This window comes from Seriola aureovittata, chromosome 12 (assembly GCF_021018895.1).
Source record: "Seriola aureovittata isolate HTS-2021-v1 ecotype China chromosome 12, ASM2101889v1, whole genome shotgun sequence".
NCBI classification, from domain to species: Eukaryota; Metazoa; Chordata; class Actinopteri; order Carangiformes; family Carangidae; genus Seriola; species Seriola aureovittata.
This window is the reverse complement of record NC_079375.1, coordinates 17,600,879-17,627,303: the sequence shown is the minus strand read 5'-3', so window position 1 is coordinate 17,627,303 and position 26,425 is coordinate 17,600,879. Positions and strand designations below refer to the sequence as shown.

The window sequence follows — 26,425 nt, the reverse complement described above, 5'->3', positions numbered from 1 at the left end:
AACACCTCTAAAGATCACTAATTAACACCACGCATTAGATAAATGAATGAGGTATCACTTGTTAATAATTCAGCTTTAAAAATGCTTTGAGGATTTTTTTTTTAAACTTTGGACAGAGCTAATTCTATTTAAAGACTTGAAAGGTATCAGTCTTTCCAGCTCTGGGTAAAAATGCGAATAAATTTTATGTCCCACAAATTTCTTGAAGATATTGATTTGACAACAGCACACATTTCAAACATAGATTGTATAATGTCTAAAATGTTATTATGCAAGATGAAAGAATTTCACAACGTTTCTCAAAACTGACACATAAAAAGTATTATTGCATTGCACTTGACTTTCTATTGAATGCACATGCAGTATCATTGTCCAAAAGCTGAATGCTATCAAGCAGGCAAGAGTTGTTAATTCCTACAGCTCAGTAGAAGCCTGACTATATATTGATGCAGTAATGTTACCTAATGCTTAGAGATACTGCATTTCAACCAGAGGACCCAGATCCGACCCCCAATGCTGGTAAGTTTCTACCCTGCTGAAGTGTCTTTGTGAAAGACACTGACTCCCTGCCAGCTCCAGGATCGTGTGTACAGGTACATGTTCTGTGTCTGTGCCTGACCTCGAACATTTCTGTAGAGGAGATCAAGTGAAACAGGCATTTTCTTAAAGAGGTCAATAAAGTATTTCACCGTAATCGTTGTTATATAATTGCAGTAAAAGTGACATGCAGCATTATAGTTTACTGTTCTAGTAGATATCCATGTGTTAACTGTGCTGTGACTGATATGTACTTTCCTGTGGTTCTGTGGCTCTCCAGACCATAGAGTTTGATGAGGGTGCAGGTGCTGTGCTGAGGATCCAACCACTCAGAGCACCCCGAGATGAGAACATCTACGAGTGTGTGGCACGCAACAGTGAAGGAGAGGTGTCTGTCACTGCAAAGCTGGCCATTATCAGAGGTGAGGCACAAAATCACACATGCATACACACCCCATCTCTACCCTTTTCCACTTGAGTGGTGCTTGCTTTTCACGTGCACACTCACCTGGCTTCAGACATCGTCCCCGGTTTCCCGGGCTGTCAGTTGTAGATGTGACAATAGAGCCACGCCACACCCTGCCGCCACAGCAGGCTGCAGCGAACTGTTCTTTTTATAGTCCCTCTGAGTGCAACAGAGCGTGATCTGGCCACAGAGAGGGCTAGCTAGCGTGCTAGCTAACGGGTATTTCAGCAAATCAGCTTGCTGTAATCACTGCGCCTCCTGGCCAGAGTGAGGGTGTTAATCTAATGTACACTGTCTCCATGGAGGGAAACGTATCTAATGTGGTGCTCCAACATGCTATCAACTAAAGTTGCAGTGTATGGCTGCAAGCCTGGGATCTGAGCACTGGCCATTTGCCCAGCACAGCAGGAAAGGATGAAGAAATAGAGGGCTGGCTGTTTGGGCTGTTACAAGATGAAGAAAAATCAGGGGATTAGGACTGGGTTTGGCACACAACCCTTTTCTGCTGGGGAAAGTGAGGAGGAGAAGGAGAGAGGGAGGAATAGGTCGAGGAGAGGTGAGAAGGAGTATGATGGACGGTGAGGAGGCGGGAGTAAGTTGAGTAACACAACAGGATGGCATGAAACAATAGAGATGAAATGGGATGTCGGAGGAGTGGCGGAGGGGGTGTAGAAGTGCAGGAGATGGATGAGGATTGTGGAGTTGGCAGGGCTGTGTGGTAAGCAGAAGGCTGGTAGCCCAGGGAATAGACTCCTGTCCATCTGTTACCCCGCCCATCATCTCTGCACACACAGCCCCAATCTAAAGCACATTACCACATAAACTGCACCTCGAGGGCGAGCCTCTCACTGTGTGCGGCTGTGTGTGTCTGTTCCTGTTTGTGTAAACTTTTCTCCTACTGAGATCTGTGTACCGTGACGCCCCCGTCCCCTCGGTGACAATAGAATCAGCTGTGTTTGATTCCTTCCTAATCAGCTGATGTAGTCTGTGCAGTAAACAGATTATTGGGCTGTCATGAATGACAGCAATATCTGACCCAAAGAATCAGCCACTTTCAGAACATTGCTGGCTGTAATAGTTTAATGTGTCAGACATAAGGATAGATAAGGATGCACAGGCAGGCTGCAGACAGATAGCAGCAGAGACAATGCATCTTGAAGTATTTTTCCCTCTGATGTTTACTGTTTGCATTGTATGAATTTGCAACCATCAGATTTTGCCATACGGTGTTAGCTGTTCCTTTAATATCTCTGGGTATTGCGTATTATTTTTACATAATTTTAATAGAATACCTTTCATGCTTACATGCCTCTTTTTGACTGTTTTCTCCTTGGATTCTACTATAGGCTTAGTGATACATCGTGTCATCCAAGAATGCTGTTCTCGGATGCACAAAACTCTGCACAAATTGTGTTTGGTCAGTCTTTTCAAAATACGGATCATCAGAGAAAAGGTCCACCAACCTCTGAAGCAGAAAGGAGGCTTTCCATTACTGACCAAACCCCTCCACTGAAAAAGTCTTTTCATCCCCTGATGTGTTCCATCTCATCATTTTGTATAATGGTTGACCGACGCTAATAGCAGTGTTGTACAGTGCGAGGGGCTTGTGGTTGGCCACAGGATATGGGCTGCTGCTCTATAGGCTGCCTAATGGATGGAGCTGTGGCAGGTTATGGTCAGGGAGATCTTTCTTTCTTTCTTTTTTTTTTTTTGTGCCTTCACCATCACCCTCCCTATCCCATTACCTACTTCCTCTTCTCCTCACTATATCTTTCTGTCTTTGACTCTGGCAGCCTCCTCTTTGGCCCACAGCGATGTCCGTTTCTAATTTCTTCTCTCTTGTTTTATTCATTCTTTCATTTTCTCAGCCATCTATTCTCCCTGACCCTCGCTGTCTATTTGGACTCTCTCTCCTCTCCTCCCTTTGCATTTTTACAGGCTCTCGGCTGCTCCACCCCACCTCCAAACCAACCCCGTCCCCTTTCCACCCAAACTGCTCTTTTCTATGGACACTGCAGTTGTGTTGTTCCGCCTTCAGGAGACGTGAATATCTGCAGTTCTGCATGTTTGAAAACCTCTGGTGGGCGAGAGATTCTCATCACTGCAGTAGTGTGTGTGTGTGTGTGTGTGTGTGTGTGTGTGTGTGTGTGTGTGTGTGTGTGTGTGTGTGTGTGTGCGCGTGTCTGCACAACCTTCATGACTGTGTATGTGTGTGAATGCATGCACGTGGATTTCTTCGTTTAAGGGTGTGTGGTTGTGTTAGTGCATATCTTTATGTGTATGTGGCTGGTTTGTGCAGAGTAATCCTGATTATACTCACCTCCCAGTGTCCCATTTTAGGAGAAAGGGAGACGAGGGATGGGGGAGGAAGAGAGTGAGAGAGAGAAAGGGGAGGAGAGATGTTCTGCCACCATGGCAAACACTCTTCATATGAACAACAGAGTCAGATCAGTGATTCCCCCCAGGCGTCTGCTGCATTGGCAGACCGGCCAATATCAACTCAGCCTGCAAGAGGATTACACTCCTTGAGTGGAGAACCGGCTCTTTCATCACATATACCCCCTCATCCTCTCTGTTTTTATTCCATCCTTCCTTTTTTTCTTTTCCTTACAGTTCATTCTTCATGCATGTTTTAATGTAATAGAGTGTTTTATGTGGGATTATCATGTTTTGTGTATTTGGGCCCCAGCTGTTAGATCTGTGAGGAGAGGCAAAATCGGGTTTAGGATGGTGGGGACTCGATGGTGGGATTGATCTATGATGCAAAGTCTGATTGTGCATTGTATTGTGATCTATTATCATAAAGGTCCATTAGCATTTAAAGTGCTCCCCCTCAGCCCTCCTGCAGTCTATAGGAGTCAAAGCATTACAGCCTCTGAAGACTGCTGAGCGCTGGCAGATTAATCCTGAATCAGGCTCCCTGAGATCACCTTTTATTCAGGCGTCTCTCATGCACATGGGCCATTCCCCACTGAAATGAACTGAAAGATGAATAGGCAACCTGTTTCTTAACCAGGACAAATGACGATTTTCCGTATGGAGGGGAGTGTTTGAGTGTGTGTGAGTGCATCTGTGTTTGAGTAACTGCGCGTGTGAGAGGGAAATACAAAGAAGGACTGGGAGAGAAACCCTGGATTCATGTTTGTTTGTTTGCATCATATGCATTATGTGTTTGACTCTGTGTGTGTGTGTGTGTGTGTGTGTGTGTGTGTGTGTGTGTGCGGACGCATGAATTGTATATTTGCCCAGATCTGGTTGGCTCCACTGACTGGTTTTGGGCACCAGGCCTGATTGCCCTTCTGCAAACATAACCAGGCCAAAATGTACGCGCTCAACCTCTTGATACACACAAATACGCACAAACACAAAGCTCCGGGGAACAATGCTGCTCGGTCTTTGCCAATGTTCCCTCAAACGCTGTTGACACACACAGTGTTTGTATACACATGGCACATTTTTCCATAGGCTGTCTTATCAATTTAACCAGGAGATGAAAAATAAGCGGTACTCTTGCACAGCAGTGTGTGTTTTTGATAAATGATTCATTTGGTGAAAAGTGTGATCAAGGCCATGCCCACAGTATCTATTTCAAGCAGCCGCTGACTCATCCTCAGGCCTGGCTGAATACCTGTAGCCCTATATTCTCCTCTCCAGTGAACTGTGCTTCACTCTCCAGTGCCACTATCTGTCCGCAGGTTAATGTGCAGGACAGAGTATCTATCTATCTATCTATCTATCTATCTATCTATCTATCTATCTATCTATCTATCTATCTATCTATCTATCTATCTATCTATCTATCTATCTATCTATCTATCCTTGTTTCTCCTACCTCTCCCTAATGATTCAGTTCAAGGTCCACCTACACTCTATATTTGCAGCATTGATAAAGACCTGACTGGAATGCAGAGCCAGACCCCCTACACATACACGCACAGACACACACACACCTATACACACAGACACACACACAGGCATGCACACGCCCCGAGCCCGCTGCAGTGCCGTGCTGTAATTAACAGCCAGGGAGTCCGTGTAGCGGTAGCCAGCGGTGTGATAAAAAGACCATCTGAACCCTCTCAGGAGAGGGGGGGGGGTTAGGGGAGGGCAGAGGGGAGCAGATGTAGGCCTAGCATATTCCTCACCCAGGGGAGCTCGCCTCCTGACCTGCCTATCGATCCCCCCCCCCCCTTTCTTTTCTCTTCCTCCGTGTTTCATCAATGGCCGTACCACTGGCTTCCATTCAAGTAGCTCATTAGCGCTGATCGTTTGGGAATGGTGTGAGGGAGGAGGCGGGGTGGGTGGGGGGGTGGGGGAGGGGTCAAGGTGGTCCCCCTCCCTTAACTCAGGTCTCAATCGGATGATGTCAGAGGGATGGTATGAGGCCTGATCGCCACCTGAGCTCTAACTGTGGCACTGAGACTAAACATCGTCCCCAGACGCTCTTCTCAGCTTTGATTACTCTCTTTCCCTTCGTGGCATCTCTCCTCTCCGTCCTCCTCTTAGGAGCAGCTTGACATTCCTATCTGACGGGGTCTCTCAGAAAGGTGATGAGTGTGGAAAGAGAGAAAAGGGAGCAATAGATCCTATCTCCACTCAGCCTCTCATCCCCATCGCAGAGCGTGTGGAAACAGATGGTGCACGTCTGTCATGTGGTTAGGTAGCGGGGGGGCTCGGAGGAGGAGAGGAGCGGAGGAAAAACACACAGACAGTTGACGTGGCCGCGGTCTGCTTCTCGGACTGTGTTTGGCTTCAGATTTTGTCAGTGATGCCGGGCTCAAGCTAGCAAACTTTCAGCGGGTCCTGTTTTGCTTGACAATCAAGATGCTCCTGTGGGTTTGATTTATCAGCCAAGCAAATTGCCATCTTGGTAATTGCTTTGCTGCTGTTGGAAAGTGGAATATGTAATTATTGGCCCAGGTATGGGGGAGGTGTATGTGTGTATGTAGAGAGAGATAGAGTGGTTAAAAGGGTAAGGAGAGCAGGAAGCAGGAGGGCTGATGGATGCTTGATTACGTGTCTGGCCATCTGGACTGTTGTCACCGAGATGCTTAATCCCAATCACCAGAGAAAGTGCATGTGAATGTGTTTGTGTGTGTTTTCCTGGATATGTGTGAACGTGTGTCCGTACATTGTTCCACACATCGCACAAAATCTGTGAACATGCTAATAAGAACATAGCTATAGAGACAAGTACGTACACGCACGGGCAACACACGCGCACTCATCCACTGCCCCCCCCCCCCAACATAATCAGACATATCCAGACACATGCAGACACATCCCAGATCGGCCTCTCTAATCGTTGGTACATTTTAACAATTACTGCTAACAAGTCCTTATTACCCCCAGTGCCCTGCCCCTCCTCTTGATCCCAGCTCCTAATTGCGGCTGCTGTTTCTGAGTAGCTCTCTGCATAGTTATTAGACAGGAATCATTACCAGCTCATAACACAGAGCCACACCATGGAAGAAAACTCACAGTTCACTGCCACTGTCACCAAACACCTGTGGTTCCAGGTTAAAAATGTTGTGCGAGCGCGCTAGTGTGTGTGTGTGTGTGTGTGTGTGTGTGTGTGTGTGTGTGTGTGTGTGTGTGTGTGTGTGTGTGTGTGTGTGTGTGTGTGTGTGTGTGTGTGTGTGTGTGTGTGTGTGTGTGTGTGTGTGTGTATGACCTGGTTTTCTGCATTAGCTGGTCGTAAAATGTGATCTGATTTTCACCTAATTCACAAGTGTAGACAAACACAGTGTCCCTAAGTTAATATCACACAAACAATTATAATCTTTTGTGTCCTTATTAAACACAGCCGTTAAACATTGACAGTGCTGGTGTAAAAGAGTGAGTGAACCCTTGGATTTAATAACTGGTAGAACCTCCTGTGGCACCACAAACCTCAAGCAAACTCTTCCAGTTGTTGCTGATCAGACCTGCACAATGTTCAGGAGGAATCTTGGACCATTCTTCCTACAGATCTGCTTCAGCTCAGACATACTCTTAGGATGTCTGGGGCGAGCATCTGATTGGGCCCCTCCGACAGGTGCAATTTCTCTGTCTGAAGTCATTAGGTAGGACATTTATTTCAATGTTTAGGGTCATTGTGCTGCTGCATCACTCACCTTCTATTGAGCTTCAGCCCACACCTCCAAACTGGTTTCAATGGCTGGACTCCAGGTTTGACAACTCCTCCTTTGTTGATGCCATTAGATGAGGCGTTCACAAGCTTCTTTTTCCAACCTACACTGTGATTTCTTTTTTTTTTATTGTGTGTTCAGTATGGACAAGGACAATACAATGGTTTATGTGTTATTAAATAAAATAGTGTCTTTGTTCATTATTGTAACTTGGATGACGATCTGAAGCTATTTGAAGACTAATTTATACATAAATGCAGGTGATTTCAAAGGGTTTTCTCTTTCTTTTTCTCACCACTGTAACTCCTGCTGATTGGGCGGTGTGTTTATACTCCTGTAGAAACGGCTTGTCACACACACACTAAAAGCTAACTGTGTTACTGCCCGCCTACTAGATCACCTAATGAGTACCTAAAGCTGTAGGAAGGACATGCTGCTTTGATGCAGAGGGATGTAGTGGCTCCAATGTCCTCTCCGGTATCTCCACTTCCCAATGCCCTGCAGATGTTAATGGGGGGGGGGGTCTTACATCACTGTGTGTGTGAGTGAATCTTAGGTTTCATCCCAGAGGAAGGAGAGGAAGGATTCAGTCCTTAGTAGGGCAGACTCTGGCTCTGTGATAGACCAGATAGACAAGATAAACCAGTCATTTGTATTGAGAGCAACTGTCCCAGAAATAAGGAGTGAACACATTCGTACATTACTGTCCTCCTCGATTTTTTCTCCAAAATAAAATATGAGTAATCCCTTTAATTTTCTATATATTTTCTCTTGTCTTTCCAGAGGACCTGTTGCCATTCGGTTTCCCCAGTATAGACATGGGTCCCCAGCTGAAGGTGGTGGAGCGGACGAGGACGGCAACCATGCTGTGCGCTGCCAGCGGCATCCCCGACCCAGAGATCTCCTGGTTCAAAGACTTCCTGCCCGTCGACCCCAGCACCAGCCAGGGTCGCATCAAACAGCTCCGATCAGGTGAGATAGCTGAGGGTCAGATTATTTCATTTGCCAATAAGTAAGCAAACGGTGCATCTCCAGCTTAACACCGCTATCAGGTAGAATCTCTGTTGCTCTAAATTGGGTGATTATCATGTTTAATTATGATTGAGGGATTACATGCTCCTCTCTGTGTTTATCTACATCCTTTGGGGGTGTAAAACCTTTTTAAAGCCAATTTCATAAATGGATAATTGCGCCATCCTTAAGCCAAGAAAAAAAAAAAAGCTTTTTATTAACATTTGGGAGAAAAGATTAGAAAAAGATGACACTTTAAAGGCACAAATGTATTTCCATTGTTGATCATAAATATTGAAAAACATGGCGGCAAGTAATTAAAAAAGAAAATGCCAAGTCTCGCTTATTAAAAGTGATATGAAAAAGTTTACACACAGTTATGAAGTAAATCCATTTCTAAATAAATACTTAATATAATAATCAATCTACCTCAAAGCAACCATAATTCTCTTTTCTCAGATCTCAAAATCAATAGAAACAGAGAGAGGAGTTTCTTCACATTAGGCATTTAACTGATGCTCCTCTTATCTTCTGACCCGCCCAGCCTGAAATTGTGTGAAATGAGCTCTGTGGCTTAAAATGTGAATGTAAAATTACATTGCTTGAGACAGTAAGAGGTGAAGAGGGAGGGAAGCTTTTGGCTGCTCGGGAGAGGAGGAAAAGTGTGTCTGTGCAAACAGACAGATCGAGGGATGAATACAGAAGAATCACATCTTGCGCTTTAGACAGTTTGTTCAGCTTTGTTTATGCTCTTCTGTATAGATGATACAGTGTCTCCCGGAGTAGCCAGACACGTATTTTCTCAGCCATTCTCACTCAGCCGTCCTCAGGGGGAATGAAAGTGATGGTGAGGCGAAACCATTTTGTTGTTGCTTCATCCATATTCTCTGCGCTCCTCTGTCCTGCCAGCTCTGATATCTCCCTGCTGTCAGCCAATATCTTTCACTGATCACTACTGCCCTCTGTCAACATTGTGTCTCCATCGGCAGAGTTTGCCATTATATGCTGTTTAAACACATTTATATATTTGCACACGGTGAAATTTTAGGATCTTCACGAGCTGACAGTTCACTGAGGCTCACCCCTTAGTTGCAGTTGTCACGCCTGTCAGGCTTTACCTTCTCACACAGTGCATGTATGGTTGCCAGAGGTAACAGCGGCAGATTTATCACATGAAAATTTTCGATGAACAGGTCTCTGATTTCACACGGTGGTAGACAAAAGCAACTACTCCTTTCTAGCCAGCCACTGATTTTGCCAGCAGAAATGACAACTGCAAGTAGCAGATTTCAACAACTACCGCTAGCTTGCTAATTAACGCAAACACTGTCTTCAGCCAACTCAAAACCAGAAACAACTGAGAGGGTGTTAAATCTGCAGCTGATGGCTTCGTATGATATGTTATGCAAAGCTACAGTATGTGTCCCAGGCAAAAAGGAAAACACAGAGGACATGAAAATAAGAGGTGCTGCATTTGCCTTGCATTGCAAGCTAGCGCTATTTGCCATAGTATTATAGTACAGTATGAAAAGGAAAAGGTAAGAACAAGTTATGTTGTTCTAACAAAATCCTGTTTGGATGTTGGGCTTACTGTAGAAACATGAGATACTGAAACAAGAGATTATAATGCTGCTTTATTGTTGGTAATTTCACATTTACAAGAGAAAAGGAATTTAGAATGTGAGAGTTTTTTTTCTAATGTAACCCTGACAAAATAATGTTATATTAGCTAATGTAGTTTGTAGCTTTGGAAATAACACTGCAATAGCATTACTGTAGGTAGTAAGCTAGTTAGCCAGACATGCTAATACTTGCAGCTTAGAAAGATAGTTTTGGAAACGGGATGAGAAGGACCGAACCTATCAAATTAGGGTTAAAAAGATTATGAGCTTGTAAAGTGATTTTCACAAGTAATTCCAAAGTGTGTAGTTTCAAATCAAAATTTCTAAATCTATGAAATAAATCTGCATGACAAATTCAAGTCTGTAAAGATTTGTATTTGTAAAAAAATAAATAAAAAAAATAAAAATTAGACTGTGTGAATTAAATCTGTGAATAAATGATATCAGTGGTGAGGTTAGACAAAGACCCTGTTTACAGAAACAGAGCATGTAGAACTCAGTGACACTGAGTGAAGCTGAAGAAATAAGTACAAATTTTGACTCTGTTTTTACACCTGAATCTGATTGGACAATGACGGTCCAATCAGAGTCCAACCAAACTACTACGCCTTTCAGGACCTGCAGCCGGGATGAAGGCAACAGAACCATGTGTCCTATGACTGGACTCTGTTTTGTGATTGGATTGCCATTGTCCAATCAGAGTTACCAAACCACGTCTCTCTTTTAAACTAAATACAAATAGTTTCTATACATGTACAAACTTGAATTTCAGTGATATACAGCAAAGCGAAAACTTATTTTTGTAGCCCCAAAATAGGTTTTTCTAGGTCTGCTCTGTAGGGTGTCTCACACACACACACACACACACACACATGACACTGATTCACCAGTACAGTATGTTTGTCCACATATCACATCAATGAAACAGCAGCAAGACAAATGTTCTCAGTGAGATTCCCTGCAGGGATTAATAGGATTTTGAATCACAAAAAGCATCACAAAGCTGAACAACAAAATGCACACTATAATGAACCAAACACTGCAGTGAAATGACTTGGAGGAAATCAATTACAAGTGAGCTGGGCACAAAATAGCGCCGAGATGTGTTATGGATGAAACACTCCTTTAAGATCTCTTTAATGGGGGCACCTTCCAAGCAGTGCCTCTGATTTAGTGGACGTCTTCCAGCTCTCATTGGCCCGCAGCCAGTGGGCCACAACCACTGTTTTCTCTCTGTCTCTTCTTTTCTTTCTGTGTTGGGTCTTGGAAATATTTTTTATGGCCCATGTGGGTCAGAATGAAAAATGATATTGAGAAAGACTACGCTCAGATCCCACGAAAGATGACTCTTAGCCACTTCATAGCCCATAAGTATCCATCATCTGTAGTGTCTTCCCACTGCAGGTAACTAGGCATCAACAGTCGTGAACTCCATGTGTATACACCTACATAAAACCTGCACACACACGCCATCGGTTTCCTGAGGGTAGAAACATATGGTGCAGTATAAAGTTGAACTTTTCCTGACATCCTCGTACCTCCACCAAGGCATCCATCTATTTTTCCATGCCATCTGCTGCACTAGTTTATATGTGCGTGAGGAGAACTATGACAAGCTATCCGTCTATCTCTGACATTTGGGACTGAGATCTGGAGAGTTTACCTAAGCACTTAACAGCCTCCGTAGACCTACTCTCTAACAGATGGCATGCAATATGGACCCCGGAGGTGGACTACTGAGTAATGGATGGACCTGTCTTGGCAAAGAACAGTGATGTGATCAAAGGTTGTAGTTATGGTAATGCCCACAGATTAGGTCACTTGTATCTAAAGCAAAACAGGGTAATGATCAAAAGATAAAGACATGGTTTAGTTTCTTTAAATCAGCTGTAAAGACACGGGCGATATTTCGACTAACTGCACAAATACAGAAGATTTCTGTCAAAATTTACACTTCACAGGCATCTCTCGAAAATTAGTTCTGACTGTGTTTTTTTTTATTCAAGGCTCTCATCAGGAATAACTCAGTGTAGCTTGGGCATCATTGATTGTTTGTTTGTCTGTTAAACAGCAGGATATGCCAAAAACAGAATTCAGTGAAATTTGGGGGAAATAAGAACACGCCGGACCAAAAAACAAATGATTAGTTTTTAGTGAAAGGCTTTTTAGTTTTTTTTAAAAAAGACTTAAATGATAATTAATTTTCGGACGAGTGAATAATAGATTCACACTTTATAATCATGATCTAACTTGCTTAAAAAATCTTGTCTCATCATGCCTTTAATATTTTTGACTCCACATTTTAGGAACATGTAGAAATAAATGTTCCACTTATAACCATGGTGAAAATGAAGCCGCTTCATACTTAGACTTTATTTGATCCCTAAAGTCTAATTTTAACTCGGTGACGTTAATGTGCTGTGATGAAAATAGAGACCATTTGTCTCGATTGTTGGTAGTGTTACAAGTTAATGTCTCACCTCGTGGGAGACTGGAGTCCAGGTGATCTGTTTGACCTAGAAGTTCTGGCCCAGCTATCGGGTTAGCGGTATCTGTTGTCATCTGATCGGCTGAGTCTCAGTCCAGCAGACACAATACACCGTCCGCGATTTCACAGTGGTTCAATTTACTGAAGTCACATCTCATTCTGGGGCTGTCAGCAGCCTCCAGACTCACTAACAAACTGCTCTGCTTCTCCCCCTTCTTCTCTGTTATCTTTCACTTTCCCTCCTTACTGCTGTTTGTCCTGCTTTTCCACATTGACTTTCATCATGTTTGCTCATTGCCAATTATATGTCTACCTTGCGCTTTTATGGATGTGTGTCCTGACCTTTTTATGTGCCTATATACAGAACACCTGTCTTTTTCCATATATGGTAACGCCATGTTTTGCATAAGAGAAGATTTCAATTGCCGACTTCAGATTTGTGCTGATGGTTAGCCATATGAGCTGCTTCCAGCTGTCAGATGAGTTCTTGTTTGCAGAGCTCCACCTGTCCAGCTCCATCTCTCCTCAGCTCCGTCTTTCTCCCACTTCTCCTTCTGCCTCCACCTCCTTCTGAAGGAGAGGCTCGGCTTGTAGAGAAGATAATTTATTCCTGTTTATCTCCCAACTCTGCCCTGTACTGCGGGGAAATGAGAGATGGAAAAATAGAGAGACAGAGGAGGGCACGAGCTGTTTTCCTTTCACGTAACTGCAGAAGACAGAAGCAAATGGATGACAGCTTCAGCTTGCTGGGCCTCCTCAGCTCACTAAACACACTCAAAAACACAAAACACATACTGCGCCCCAGCTCGCTGTAACAAGTCAAACTTTCACTCCTCTGAGTCTCCAAGAACACGGTGTTTAAACTTCTGCATTTACTGATCACATATTGTAGAATTTGGAGAATCACACACACACAAACTGCCTGTCCCTGTGGAGTCTTTTAGTGCTTAACTGGTCGTGTTTTAAAGCTTTCACACACAAAAGCTTTCTTCGCCATCAAGATAAGACAACATATGTATGCGTTTGCAGTAGTGGAAAGTAATTTGTGAGTACATTCACTCCAGTATTAGGTTTAATTTTGTGGTACGTCTGCTTTCTTTGAGTGGAGGGCCTGCAACTTGTGATTATTTTCACTTTTGATTCTTCTCCGCATTCTTTTGTTGATTAATCAATATGAATGTTTGGTCTTCGAAATAATTTTAATAATAATTTTTTCTGTTTCATTGGAAACAGTAATTTGGGCTCATATGGGTCTTATTATTTGCTTTTTTCTTTTTGCAAATGCTTCAGAATAAGCTCACTAATGGACCAGCAGTGTTTCACTTGAATTACAAAAACAAACAACCATATTTTCTCACTTATTTCTCGTGCTGTCCTCTACCTCTGCAGATAGTTTTATAGTTTCACGTGTTGACGTTTTGAGGGATAAATGATCCTAAGATTTCTACTGGCACCTTAATACAGTATACACAGTCCTACCACACACACCGAGCTGAAACTAACATAGTCTAGAATAGCAGTCCTCCAATAAATCATAACATCAAAATGTTCAGATTATAGTAGTTTGTGGTGTTTTTGCCATTTAGCCTACCCTTATTGATATAAATGGTAGACAAAATAATAGCAACACCAGACACAATAACGAAATATAATTCAACCCCACCACAAGCTACATCCTCCAAAATGACCACATCAACACCTCTAAGCAGTTTCAACAAAAACTGCACATTATAACCTTCATGAAGGTGGGATTTATTACAGGATTGTTGTTTTAGAGTGCATTAGTTTTAGCTGGGTGTACCTAATAAACTGGCAACCAATGGTACATGAATAGAATTTTGTTGCTGTTGCTTACAGCAGTGATAATGTGATAATATTAATGTTTTTGGTTTATTCTGGGTAAAATTACCCTTTAAATTTGGCACCTACATCAACCAGCTAAAACATTAAAATGCTGCTGGGATGTTAATGCATCATTAATAATAATGCAGTTATATAATATATGCACAATAATTTAACTTTAAAGGGAGCATTCTGCATAATTATGTAACGTACATTTAAAAAATATTTTGATATGTTTTGAATGCTGGACTTTAACTTGTGACCGAGTATTTTTACTTTTACGTGTGTAAAGATTCTGAACACCATTTCCACCACTGTGTGTATGTGAAAGAATTGGTGTAAGTTATGAGCATAGTATATCTTCTGTTTTACTACATATCTCCATGAATTGCTTACAAGCCAGATGCCTCTTATCAGTCTCACAGAACATATGTTACAAAACATGGTACTTTATAACGACTTAAACTAGGTGTGTGTGTGCGCGTGTATGTGCGTGTGTGTGTGTGTGTGTCCCCTCCTCAAAACGTTTGTCCTGTGTGTGTTTTGAGTTTTGTCTTTTTCCTCTCTGTGCAGTACAGCAGAGTGTAATCCATGGTTTTGTGCTTCTTCCTCAGGCTCCATGTCAAAGTCAGTTTCAGAAGAGATGAATGTGACAGAACAGGCTGAAAGAGCAAAAAAACAACCCCTATGCTGGTAATTCAAAAGGCTGTTAGCAAAAAAAAAAAAAGAAAAGAAAAGAAAAAAAAAAGCAGTAAGAATAGCACCCTGTGAAACAAAAAAAACAAAAGAATACCTGACGAGCGCCGTGTGTAATTATAGCACGTTTAGGGAGACACTGTTTATCACGGTGAGATCAGGGTAGGAAGATAAAAAACTGAGGAAGTAAAAGAAACAAGTTGAGGCGCTAAAGAGCATCGTCGGGTCGTTGCTGTGGGGTAGAGCTGTGTAGCTGCTGCCAGTTAACTGCCAAGATAGAAACAGGCTTTCTTCATGGCAGCAGTGAGTCTGCTGCAGAAGAGGAATCACTAGCTTGTAAAGAGGTACACAACAAAAGGCCCCTAAAGTGTCATCTAAGTTTATAAAAAGTAATCTTAAGACTTGTTTTTGGCTTACAAACTTTTTGGAAGGAATCTCTGAGTTTTGACTGTGTTGCCATTTCTGTAGGAGAAGGAAGGTAGAGGGAGGGGAGGGGAGAAAACGTGTCTCTTATAAAGTACAACTACTGGTATATGAAAGCGTGGCACTTTCAGAGGCTGCCTCACAGAAATAACAACAAAGCTGACTTTATTGGATGTTTTAGTAATAGAGGAGAGGATACCGCTGGGTCAGAATGTAACAGAGAAATACCAACAAATACATATCTCAGGATAAAAAGCAGAGGATGCAAAGGCAGGCTCCTACATTTTCTACAAACTCAACTGAACATCTGTCTGTGTTTCTGTTTTCTTCTGCAGGAGCGTTACAGATTGAGAACAGCGAGGAAACGGACCAAGGGAAGTACGAGTGCGTGGCCACCAATTCTCAAGGCGTGCGCTACTCCTCCCCCGCAAACCTATATGTGCGAGGTAGGACGTCCACACAGAACACACGCGCACATGGACACACATGCACAGAGACAACACACAAGAAATCACTACTGTTAAGGTGCTCTTGGGATTAATGAAGTTATTTCTTCTCTGTTACTGTGCTCTTAAACAAGTTTTACTAACCCATCCATTGTCTACAATATATGTTGACCCTGTTGTTTGGTATTCTCACAACCACCTTTAACAAGTCCACCTTAAACCTTGGTGTGAGCTCCCACAGCTGAATCAAACTGAACATAAATTCGGGAACACACCTTGGTTTAACTGCATGGAAACATCACTGATCTGTCTACTAAAATGGTTTCTGTATTAGAGGCAGATTAAGAGGAAAATGTTGCACAAAAGATGCACAGATATGATTGACGATTTGGATGAAATTAATTAAATTCAGAATCAGGATATAATTAATTCTTAAATATGTTTGCATTATTGGCATCTGTGCACCCACATGATCCCTGTTTAACTGATTCGAGCCTCTGGACTGTGGGTGCTGGCGTGTCACTGGCTTACTGCTGGAAGACCACGACCAATGTTCAGATTCACAAGTTCTAGTTTCTATGTTAAGTGGGATATCGGGAAAGTGTGTGTGTGTGTGTATGTGTGTGTGTTTGTGTTTGTGTGTGTGTGTGTGTGTGTGTGTGTGTGTGTGTGTGTGTGTGTGTGTGTGTGTGTGTGTGTGTGTGTGTGTGTGTGTGTGTGCGCGCGTATGTGCGTGTGTGTGTGTGTTTCAGTGGAGCGGGTGGCTTTGCGCTGGCCGTTTTTATTCTCTCTGTGTTTCCCCGTTCTCTCTCTCCCCCCTCACGTCATTGTGTTCTGCATCAACCCCCTTCCATCCCTCAGAGCTTCGAGAAGGTTGGTGTGCTCTTTCTTTTCTTTTGTTACTCCTTTGTTTCAGAAAGCTTCACTTATTGAAACAGAGAGAAACAAAAAAGAAAAAAAAAAAAACCTTTAAAGGACACCGGAGTAGACTTGAAGTGAAATGGTTTTGTCTCCAAAATGGAGAGAGTTGATTTCTCTAAAGCTGCTACGATGATGAAGTGGTCTGCCTACGCAGCAGAGTGCATTGACTGCATTGTGAGGCCTTGTGTGCAGAACCCTTGGTATTGCCTTCACTCCCCGATCAATGTTTTCTGCATGGAATGATCTTGTTGTCATGGAGACCCAAGAATTGGAAGATTAAAAAGAGGCGATGTTTGCATGGAAGGAGTGAGAGAGAAAGAGAAAGGAGCACCGCTTGCATGTCTGTTGACTGACGGACTGACACAAGAGCATGGCACAGTGTGTGTTCACGCCTGTTGATATGCTCGGAATATGATATTATTGAACTTGCTGTCTTGTCATGTCTTGCTACTGTTATCTTTTGTTTTGTTTTTTCCTTCCTTTTGTATCATCATGTGCAACGTTGTGTCCCAGCTCCCATGTCATCACATCTGCTCCAATTCTGCACTTGTTGCATTGAGTGGGAATCTTGCACTCGCTGTCACGCTTGTACATGCTGTTCTGTTCTGAAGTTATTCGTGCTGTGCAGGTTTGTAGGAGACGCATCAGTTATTTGACCAAATTCATGACAAAAACTCAAGATGGCAAGAAATCCATGACATCACCTGCAATGTAAAGTAGTAGGCGTACATTTACTTAAGTGCTGTATTTAAGTACAAATTTGACCTACTTGTATTTTACTTCTGTATTTACAATTCATACAGGACATGACATACAATATAATTCATACTTTTTCTACTTCTTCAACTGCAAATTCAGAGGGAAATGTCATACTTTGACTCAATTACATTTATCTGACAGATGTAGTTAGTAGTTACTTTACAAATTAGGATTTTATATAAAAAGTACAGGAAGATGTTCTAAAATATGTCACATTGTTATAGATTAGGCACAACAGTTTACAAAATATTGAAACATTAAATATTTAAAATTATCACCAATTGCAAAAATAAAATAACATAAACATGGATGATTACGCAGTAATACATAACACTCACAGGGGGCATTTTTTCTGCATTGAATGCTTTTGATACTTTAAAGCTATACAATATAAAATATGGCACACCCTTCCTTTTTAATTATTAAGCAGTAAAATTCACCCTCACTCAATTCAATACTGTCAGAGATTTCAACACTACAGCCTGACTTGTTCTGGTATGACCAGTAGCTTATAGCGATATAGCTAATGTTAGCTAGTGTTAGCACCCTTTAGCTAGATATTACTATGTAACATACATTACCGAATTAGTTCAACAATTTTATGACTGTTTTTTCTTGTGCTAATGTTACGCTATGTTTTACCATTTAGCATTACTCCATTACTGCCACTTAAAGTTTAGTCTCACTTTAAGTCAATTTTTTGCTAGTATGCTAATAAGTACTTTTACTTAGGGCCTAAGTGATATTCAGTGCAGGACCCCTGCTTGTAATGCGGTAATATTTACTTTATGTTCTTGCTGAAGTAGCCTATAATACTTCTTCCACCACAGCACTTTCCCAATATTCATACTAACAATTCAATTCAATTCAATTCAATTCAATTCAATTCAATTCATTTTTATTTGTATAGTGCCAAATCACTACACTAGTATATTTGCAAGTATATGCTGTATGCTATATGCTAATTCTACTGTAACACAGCCTGTGCTGTGTCACTTCTCCAGGCTGTTGCTATCTACACCAGACAGTCCCATACATACGCCTTTTGACTGACACTTAAATTAATCACATCCATTCATATTTTTAGATATCCAGACGATATTAATGATTCCCTCTTATTACAGTGGTTTATGAAAGCCGTGTCCTTGAGACAGACAGGATGGTGCTGCCTAAATGTCAGCTCAGTGACGTGTCTGAACGGGTATTCAGCTGTGCTGAGATGCAGCGGTAATCCTTATGGCTGTGCCAAGGTTTCCCCAGTCTGTAGCCTCCAGACTCCCTGCAGAGGAGGGAACTAATGATAGCTCCACTAATAAAGATTGAAGCTCGTGGCTCTCACAAACTGTATAGAAAATGGAGGGGAATCATGCAGCCTGGCTCGATTAACTTTAAGCTGGAGGCTCTGTGAGCATGTGAAGGATTATCCCTTGTTATGAGCTCACTTTATTGTAAAGTCCTCAGCTATGTCTCAATGGTGGATTCTTCGGTCCTTTGTCTCTGGTCCTGATTGATATTTTTTCTAGAAAAACTCATATCTCTCATGTTTCAGATCACGTAACATCATCTTGAGGCTTCACCTTCATCTTGTTGTTGCTCATATTACCAAACTAATCCATACGCTTAATTAACTGTGTTTTTCTAGTTTGTTTTGTTGTATTAATAGGTCTAAAATAACTAATGACTGACTGAATTAAACTGATTACTTTTGTCATGCTGCATTGCACCTGCAGTGTCTGTCTTCTGCATGTAGCTGTCATGGGTGCAGTCTGTCTGTCTCTCTGTCTGTCTCTCTGTCGGTCTGTCTGTCTCCAGCATGCTCAGATGAGGAGATGCCTGCATAATCATGTCTGTTTCTAACAGATCTACCTGTTTTTGTCTCTTTGTCTCTTTCTTGTCTTCAACTTCTGTATCCAATTCTGGGTATCTTCCGGCTTTTTTTTTTTTTCTACAAGTATTCCAAATGCTTCGCACTTTATCTGTTATTCATGAAATGATAGTCACGTCACGGCAACTTTTTTTTTTTTTTTTAATTTGTTGAAATCATGCAAAAATGTTAACTTCTATCCAACTGTCTCTAGATTCTTTGAGTAGGGGGATGTGGCCCATGAAGAATCCAAGTAATGATGTTACACATTAAGGATTGGAGGTTATGCAGCAAATCTATCAATATTTATTTTATTTCATTTTGCTTTTTATTTTATATATTCTATTAGAATTACTGCTGGATTTGCAAATCATCTAAATAAGCCTTGCACTTTCTTTTTTTTGCTACTGTAGCGTTTGACAGTAACTTTTTATTTTAATCTATTTTCAGTACATTTGCTATATCTCACACGAATGAGCTTCCTAGTGTTGAGTTTAGTTTTGTTTTAAGACAATGTTTCTGCTTTCTGTCTGCCTTCCCTTTCATTCTCTCCTGTCATCCAGAGATGTTTGTCCGTTACTCTCTCTGTCTCTTTCTGTTTCCTGTGTTGTGACCCTGGGGTATCCTCTTTTTCTCTGTTCCTTCAACATACGATCGCTACTAGTCTTTTATTCTTTCTTTTTTTTTTTTTCTTCTCTGAATGGGCCTGACTCTGGTATATAGCCGTGTTTTTAAATAGATCCATGTGTTTTCTTCTTCCTCGCTCCTCTTTTCTTCCCCCTTTTCCCTTCTTCCCCAAAACCCTCTTCTAATCCTCTCTTTATCTCCACTTCCCTGTCTTTTCCCCTCCTGTCCCTGCCCCTTTTTTCTCTTCTTCTTCTGCATTCTGTCTGCACCCTGATGTGTAGGAGCGACAGACACATGTACATAAGTTTATTAACTTATAAACATGCACATACTACCTCACATATCTCTCTTTTTGCTCGCACTCGTTCTTTCCCGTTCTGCCTCTGTCATGCTGTCTTGGTGTTCTTTACTTAATGTGTCCAATGATCACTCTGTAATTGCCACAACACCTTATTAGAACCCTCGATCCACTCCTGTCCACATTTCCAATTCATTTGACTACACACTGTATCAGTTATGAATCCTATGTATTGTACAGTATCTTGATGTACAATGTGGCTGTCCTTTGCTACATTGCCTGTCATTGTCTGGAAGAGAAGCAGAGCTGCCTCTCTCTTTCTCTCTGTCTCTATCTTTCTTTCTTTACCACTTGCTCTATCCCTCTATCTGTCTCTCCAGTGTCTCGGCTCTTGTCTTGCTTCTCTCTGTCTCCCTCTCAGTTCTTCGTTCTCTTCTTTGTGTTTTTCTCCACCATTTTATCCCTCTTGAGTCGCCCAGGCATGCAAGTGACCTATGAGTTCAGTCTCTCGATGCATCTCTCCCTAATATATAGTCAATCAAGCTCCAACAAATGCAAAATTGGATATAACTCGCCAGGTTACTTGTTCTTCTCGTGGAGACAAAGCAGTCTGGGCTTATTGATCCGCCCCCATGATGCATATACACGATCTAAAAAAAAAAAATCTACTGCAGAAGCACCTCAAGGCACAGAAATCTCAATGAAGTAAAGTTTCTTACTCAAGTTTCTGGTAAGGTTTAGTCATTGCTTAGAGGGGGGAAATATGAAAAACAAAAAATACAATTATAATCAGAAACTTGAATCACAAAGTCAGATTTTTCTGTCTTAGATGAGAAAAACATTTTCTTACAAAGAGAAACTGATTATAGGTGTCATGTCCTGGTTGAAATGGTACTCAAGAGTTTGTCACTATATTATTTTGAGTAGGCAGCTCACTCTGATTGGTTGAGCTCAACACAAGATTTTTGTCTTTCTGTTGGATTCATCAGTACCATAAAGTAATTGGGACTAAACTTGAAATATCCCTTTGTAATTTTCTGTAAAAACCCTGAAGTTCATTCTCCCCCTTCCTGTTACCTCTCCTCTCTTTCTCTCTCTTTTTCTTTCTTTTTGTCTTTCTTGCCCTCACTTTCTCTCTCAACCTCTATCTTGCTTTGTCTTGCTCCCTCTCTCTCTCTCTCTCTCTCTCTCTCTCTCTCTCTCTCTCTCTCTCTCTTTCTCTCTGATTCTCTCCCCCTTACTCCCTCCCCTCCTCCTTCTCTTTCCCCGCCTTTCTTCTCCTCACTCCCTTCCCCACTTTTCTCCTCTCCGGCCTTACCCCTCAACCCCAATCCCCGACCCCCCTCCTTTTCTACCCCAACTCTCCTCCTTTCCCAGTGCGCCGTGTGCCCCCTCGTTTCTCCATCCTCCCCTCCAACCACGAGATCATGCCGGGAGGGAGCGTCAACATCACCTGTGTGGCTGTGGGTTCACCCATGCCCTACGTCAAGTGGATGCTGGGCAGCGAGGACCTGACCCCCGAGGATGAAATGCCAATTGGCCGGAACGTGCTGGAACTCAACGGCGTCCGGGAGTCTGCGAACTACACCTGTGTGGCCATGAGTAGCCTGGGTATCATCGAGGCCACTGCTCAGGTCTTAGTCAAGAGTAAGGGACGCTATGATAACATGATTAATCATTTTGCCTCCTAGAGAGAGAAAAGGATGCTGAAAAGTGCCTCAGTTGTAGCTTCATAATGAATAAATTCAGTTTTATTAGAGACTCAGATTACCAATGGAGTTGTATTTGGCTTCTATCAAGCAAATTTGCTCCGTAAATTTTAATAGTTTGTCCTCAATTTTCTTTATTTAAGATTTTTAGAGTCAGCTTAATTTTTAATTTCATGCAGTGAGTACAAGTGCAACAAAATGCTGTTTAGCATCTAAACAGGTGATGCAAACAGTGGCAGAAGTGCATATAGTTATATATTAAATAAACCAATGAACAGTAGGATAATGATAGTATGAAGGGTTTTACTAAATATTTACAAAACAAACAAAACAATATACAAAATTTCCAGTACAAATGCATCTATAATGTGTCATTAACCTAACTATAATATATTCAGTATGGACAGAAAGTATAATTCTCTTCATCTCCCCTCTCTCTAATTCAAAGCTTTGCCAAAGCCTCCTGGTACACCCATCGTCACGGAGACCACCGCCACTAGTGTGACCATCACCTGGGACTCCGGCAACCCCGACCCCGTCTCCTACTACATCATCCAGTACCGAGCCAAAGGGCCGGACAGCAAGTACGAGACTGTGGACAGCATCACCACCACACGCTACAGCATCGGAGGACTGTATCCCAACACCGAGTATGAAATCCGAGTGTCGGCCTTCAACAGCATCGGCCAGGGGCCCCCATCTACGCGTGTGGAGGCTCGGACTGGAGAGCAGGCCCCGGCCAGCCCTCCCCGAAACGTCCAGGCTCACATTATCTCTCAGAACACTGTGATGGTCCGCTGGGAGGAGCCGGAGGAACCCAATGGACAGGTGGGATGAGGACAGAAACAGCTCTTTATGATCTGCTGTCACTAGTAAAAGTGTTACATACATTTTATTTTATCTGTTGGTCTTATTCTTTTGCAGACAGAAGAAGTGTTTGCAGTAAAGCCACTTGTGCTCAACAGAAAAGCATGTCTCTTCTGTATAAACAAACAATTGATAAATAAGAGTCCATTCAGTGTGACAGCTTCCAACCCCTGAATCCGATGTTTCAGGTTTTTCCTTCTGATTTCACTTTCAGCCAAAACTTGCAGATATAAAAAACAGTTTCATACTGTACCCTCTGTCATCTCCCAGCTTAACTCTGTGAGGAAAACATGAGCACATATACATGTTCACTACCCAAATTCTAAACATCTCATCTGATTAATTCAACTTGTTATTGTTAAGAGCTTTTACACTTTTATAAGTGTTCGTGTGCGTTGAGTTTTTGTCTTCTGTTTTCTGTTTCATCGGTCAATAAGTTGCACTGTGGGGACACTTACAATGATTGAATTGATTAAAAGTAGCATATTAAATAATTAAAATCATAAACAGATATATGAAAGCATGCATATTCCTCACATTTGAGATTTTGGCAACACTTTACTATTTATTATTTAGAGGCTCTATATTAATATTTAATAAACGGTTTCTAATGCACGATAAGGTTGTTTTAAGAAGATACAAGTGATCTTTAATGTATTTGTGTAACTGTAAGGAGGAGTTATAATTTCTAACAAATACTGTAAATCAATCTGCTTCAACTACATCATAGTTTGTTGCACACCACTTATTAAATGTATTGCTTATTAATTCTTAATACTTAAAGTAAAGTGACTGAAATTTCATTTGCCCTCACTTACTACAGACTGACAATATTTCAAAATTGCTCAAAGAGCCTCATGAGGTTAAAACGATAAAGCCTTCATAAAAGTCACCACTGGGAGCTTTATTCCAGTATGCAGGTTCATGTCCTTTGCAGGGATTGTGTCTTGCCAGAGATTTCCGTTCTGTAATTCCCTTGCTACTTTCCCCACTCACTAAAGAAAGAAAAGGTAATTGGACTGTCCGCTCTAAGTTAAGAGCAGTCCCATGAGACCTATTTCCTTTTTCTAGTCTACCTGACTGTACAGTAGGTTCATAAAAGTGCAAGACTGAATTGAGAGCATATGGGGATTATAGATATTAAAGAGTAATAACAGGAGAGGTGGTAGAGGTGGAGGGCAAGGGCAATGGGATAGCAGCAGGATTACATACACTCTGAACGTCCCATAAACAAATCCCATAGGAGAGGGTGTAGTGATTATATCTTACGCACTACAATCTGAGGGCATTCAGCTTGTATTAGAACTGGTTTTGTCAACCTTAAAGTGAGGCTTGTTTATCGGGGTCAAATGCATAACAGCCCCAGAGACGTGAGGACATGAATTTGTAACAGTGACCTCTAACAAACACTAAACTAGCAAATCCACGGGGCCATCTGGACTAAAGTAAAACAATAATTCATAGCTGATGAAAGTGTTGGAATGAGGTATTATGGCTTACCGTGCATGGAGGACAGCGAGATTAAATGGAAGATCACTTAATAAAGCCCGGTCACTGATGACTTTAAAAGCCCAGAGTCCAGAAAACTCTCTGTCTCCCTCTATCTAACGGCTTGTCTGTCGCTCTCTGCTTCTCCGCAGGTGAAAGGCTACCGTGTGTACTACACCATGGACCCGTCCCGGCCTATGAATGAGTGGCAGATTCATAACGTCCAGGACAGCGTGATCACCACCATTCAGAGCCTCGTAACCTCAGAGACATACACCATCCAAGTCCTGGCCTTCACCTCTGTAGGGGACGGACCCTTCTCAGACCCTGTCCATGTTAAAGTCATGCCTGGAGGTGTGTGTGTGTGTGTGTACAGTACAAACAAAATCATTGTTGGATGTAAATTTATCTTGCACGCTGGTGAATAGATATCAGCTAAGTAGTGTTCTTCAGTTTTTCATTTGCAGGAGAGCAGTGGTTGTTTTTCACGAGTCAGTGTCTGTGTGTGTGTGTGTGCGTGTGTGTGTGTGTGTGTGTGTGTGTCTGCGTGCGTGCATGCGTGAGCGTAAAAAACTGTTAAGTAGCTTATTCGAGTGACTTATGTAAAGTTTGAGAAGTAGTCCACTGTGGAACGCTTTGCAAATAAGCTTGACCTGTCAGAAAATGAAGGCGTCTTCAGAATGAATAAATTCTACCTGCTGGGACGGAAGTGTGGAGATTTAAGAAAAGGAAACAGGGATTAACAGCCAAAAATGTCCCTCGTACCTCTGTGTGGCTCTTATCGCTGCGGCAGCTGCTGAGAAGTTGCGGGTTTTACGTACTACAAAGAGATGATTACTCAAAAATCTGTGATGGCATTAGTGGTTTAAATTTCTGTGTGGGTTGAGCTACGCCATGAGATGTCTCGAAAAAGTCTGCCGTTTTCTAGCACATAAAGGAATGAGATCACAGAATATAGGAAATGCTAGAAAATACAAGGGTTTAGGGACTTATGGGTCAGTAGTTGTACATTATGAGGCTAATGTTGGCTAGAATTACATGGGAAAATAAATTTTTGATTCCGGTATGACTCTAAACAACCTGAAAAATTCGGTTAAGATAAAAGTGATTGGTTTCAAACCTAGTTAATTAAGTGTTTCTCATTTATTAAGAAACATTTACAGCTAGAGTTAGAAAAAAGTCTTCCTTAGTAATAAGTTAATCATACTGTAACACTCAAGAACAAAACACTGGCATTTCCCTGGTAACATTTTACCCCTTATTCTATTAATAATATTAGTGAAGATGTATTGTTGCTAAATTCTGATCGGTGGATGTAAATGATTTCGTTTTGTGAAATAACCAGTATCGTTCTAACTTTAGCAAAGGCTGTAATAGTGTGTTCATGTGCTGCGGGATCCCAACATTTATAGTAAGAAGCTGTTTACGAAAGCAGGTTTTCAAGGCCTTTAACTACAAACACAGGAATGTGAAAGACTGAAGAAAAATATTGGAAATTTTTTTTTTTTTAGAATAAGACAGGGCCCTGACTCACTGTGTTGTCCTGTGCCCTTCAGTCCCAGGCCAGCCAGGGAAGTTTAAAGTCGGTAAGGTGACAGACACCAGCATAGAGCTGACCTGGGAACCTGCTTACACCAAGGAGGGAATTGTCAACTATGAGCTGCTCTACAAACCTGTCAAGTTTGGCAGTTTGGTAAGACCTCTCATTCTCTTTTTATAAATCTGTCTGCCGAGTGGATTTCTTAACAAGACAGAGGGATAAGAGGACAGATAAAAGAAGAAGTTTAAAAGATTAACCTCGGCATCCTGCACCACTGTGTCTGGTGGAGAGGGTTTCATCTCTTCTCTCTTTCCAACTCCTCTTTAATGTTTTCTTTTTCCCTGCCCTCATGCAACCTTTCATCCTGTCCTCCGCTCCCATCTCTCTCTCGTAGGAGAAGCTGACCTTCGGGCCCAGGAATTCTTACACGGTGGAGGGGCTGAAAGCGAACACAGAGTACTCCTTCTCCCTGGCTGCCATCTCAAACAAAGGCATCGGCGCGTTCACTAATGAACTGGTGCAGAGGACGTCACAAGCCAGTACGTCTCCATTTGACTGGGTTCACACAGTGTACCTGCAGGCACACACACACACAAATTTTAATAGTATTATGTTTCAGTCTTGTACACAAATTTGCTAATATTTTTGTCCTCTACACACACACACACACACACACACACACACACACAC

At 42.0% G+C, this 26,425-nt stretch overlaps 1 protein-coding gene across 1 annotated transcript in view; it reads left to right on the top strand.

The window, feature by feature from the left end:
* Nucleotides 1-26,425, top strand: part of LOC130178821 (receptor-type tyrosine-protein phosphatase S-like) — a 65,746-nt gene that overhangs the window by 19,177 nt on the left and 20,144 nt on the right. The window contains exons 4-12 of the mRNA XM_056391325.1: nucleotides 818-959; nucleotides 7,918-8,106; nucleotides 15,552-15,662; nucleotides 20,115-20,129; nucleotides 21,509-21,778; nucleotides 22,289-22,668; nucleotides 24,348-24,549; nucleotides 25,752-25,888; nucleotides 26,130-26,274. Of these exons, the coding sequence (XP_056247300.1) occupies nucleotides 818-959; nucleotides 7,918-8,106; nucleotides 15,552-15,662; nucleotides 20,115-20,129; nucleotides 21,509-21,778; nucleotides 22,289-22,668; nucleotides 24,348-24,549; nucleotides 25,752-25,888; nucleotides 26,130-26,274 (1,591 nt within the window). The remainder of the gene's footprint in view (nucleotides 1-817; nucleotides 960-7,917; nucleotides 8,107-15,551; nucleotides 15,663-20,114; nucleotides 20,130-21,508; nucleotides 21,779-22,288; nucleotides 22,669-24,347; nucleotides 24,550-25,751; nucleotides 25,889-26,129; nucleotides 26,275-26,425) is intronic.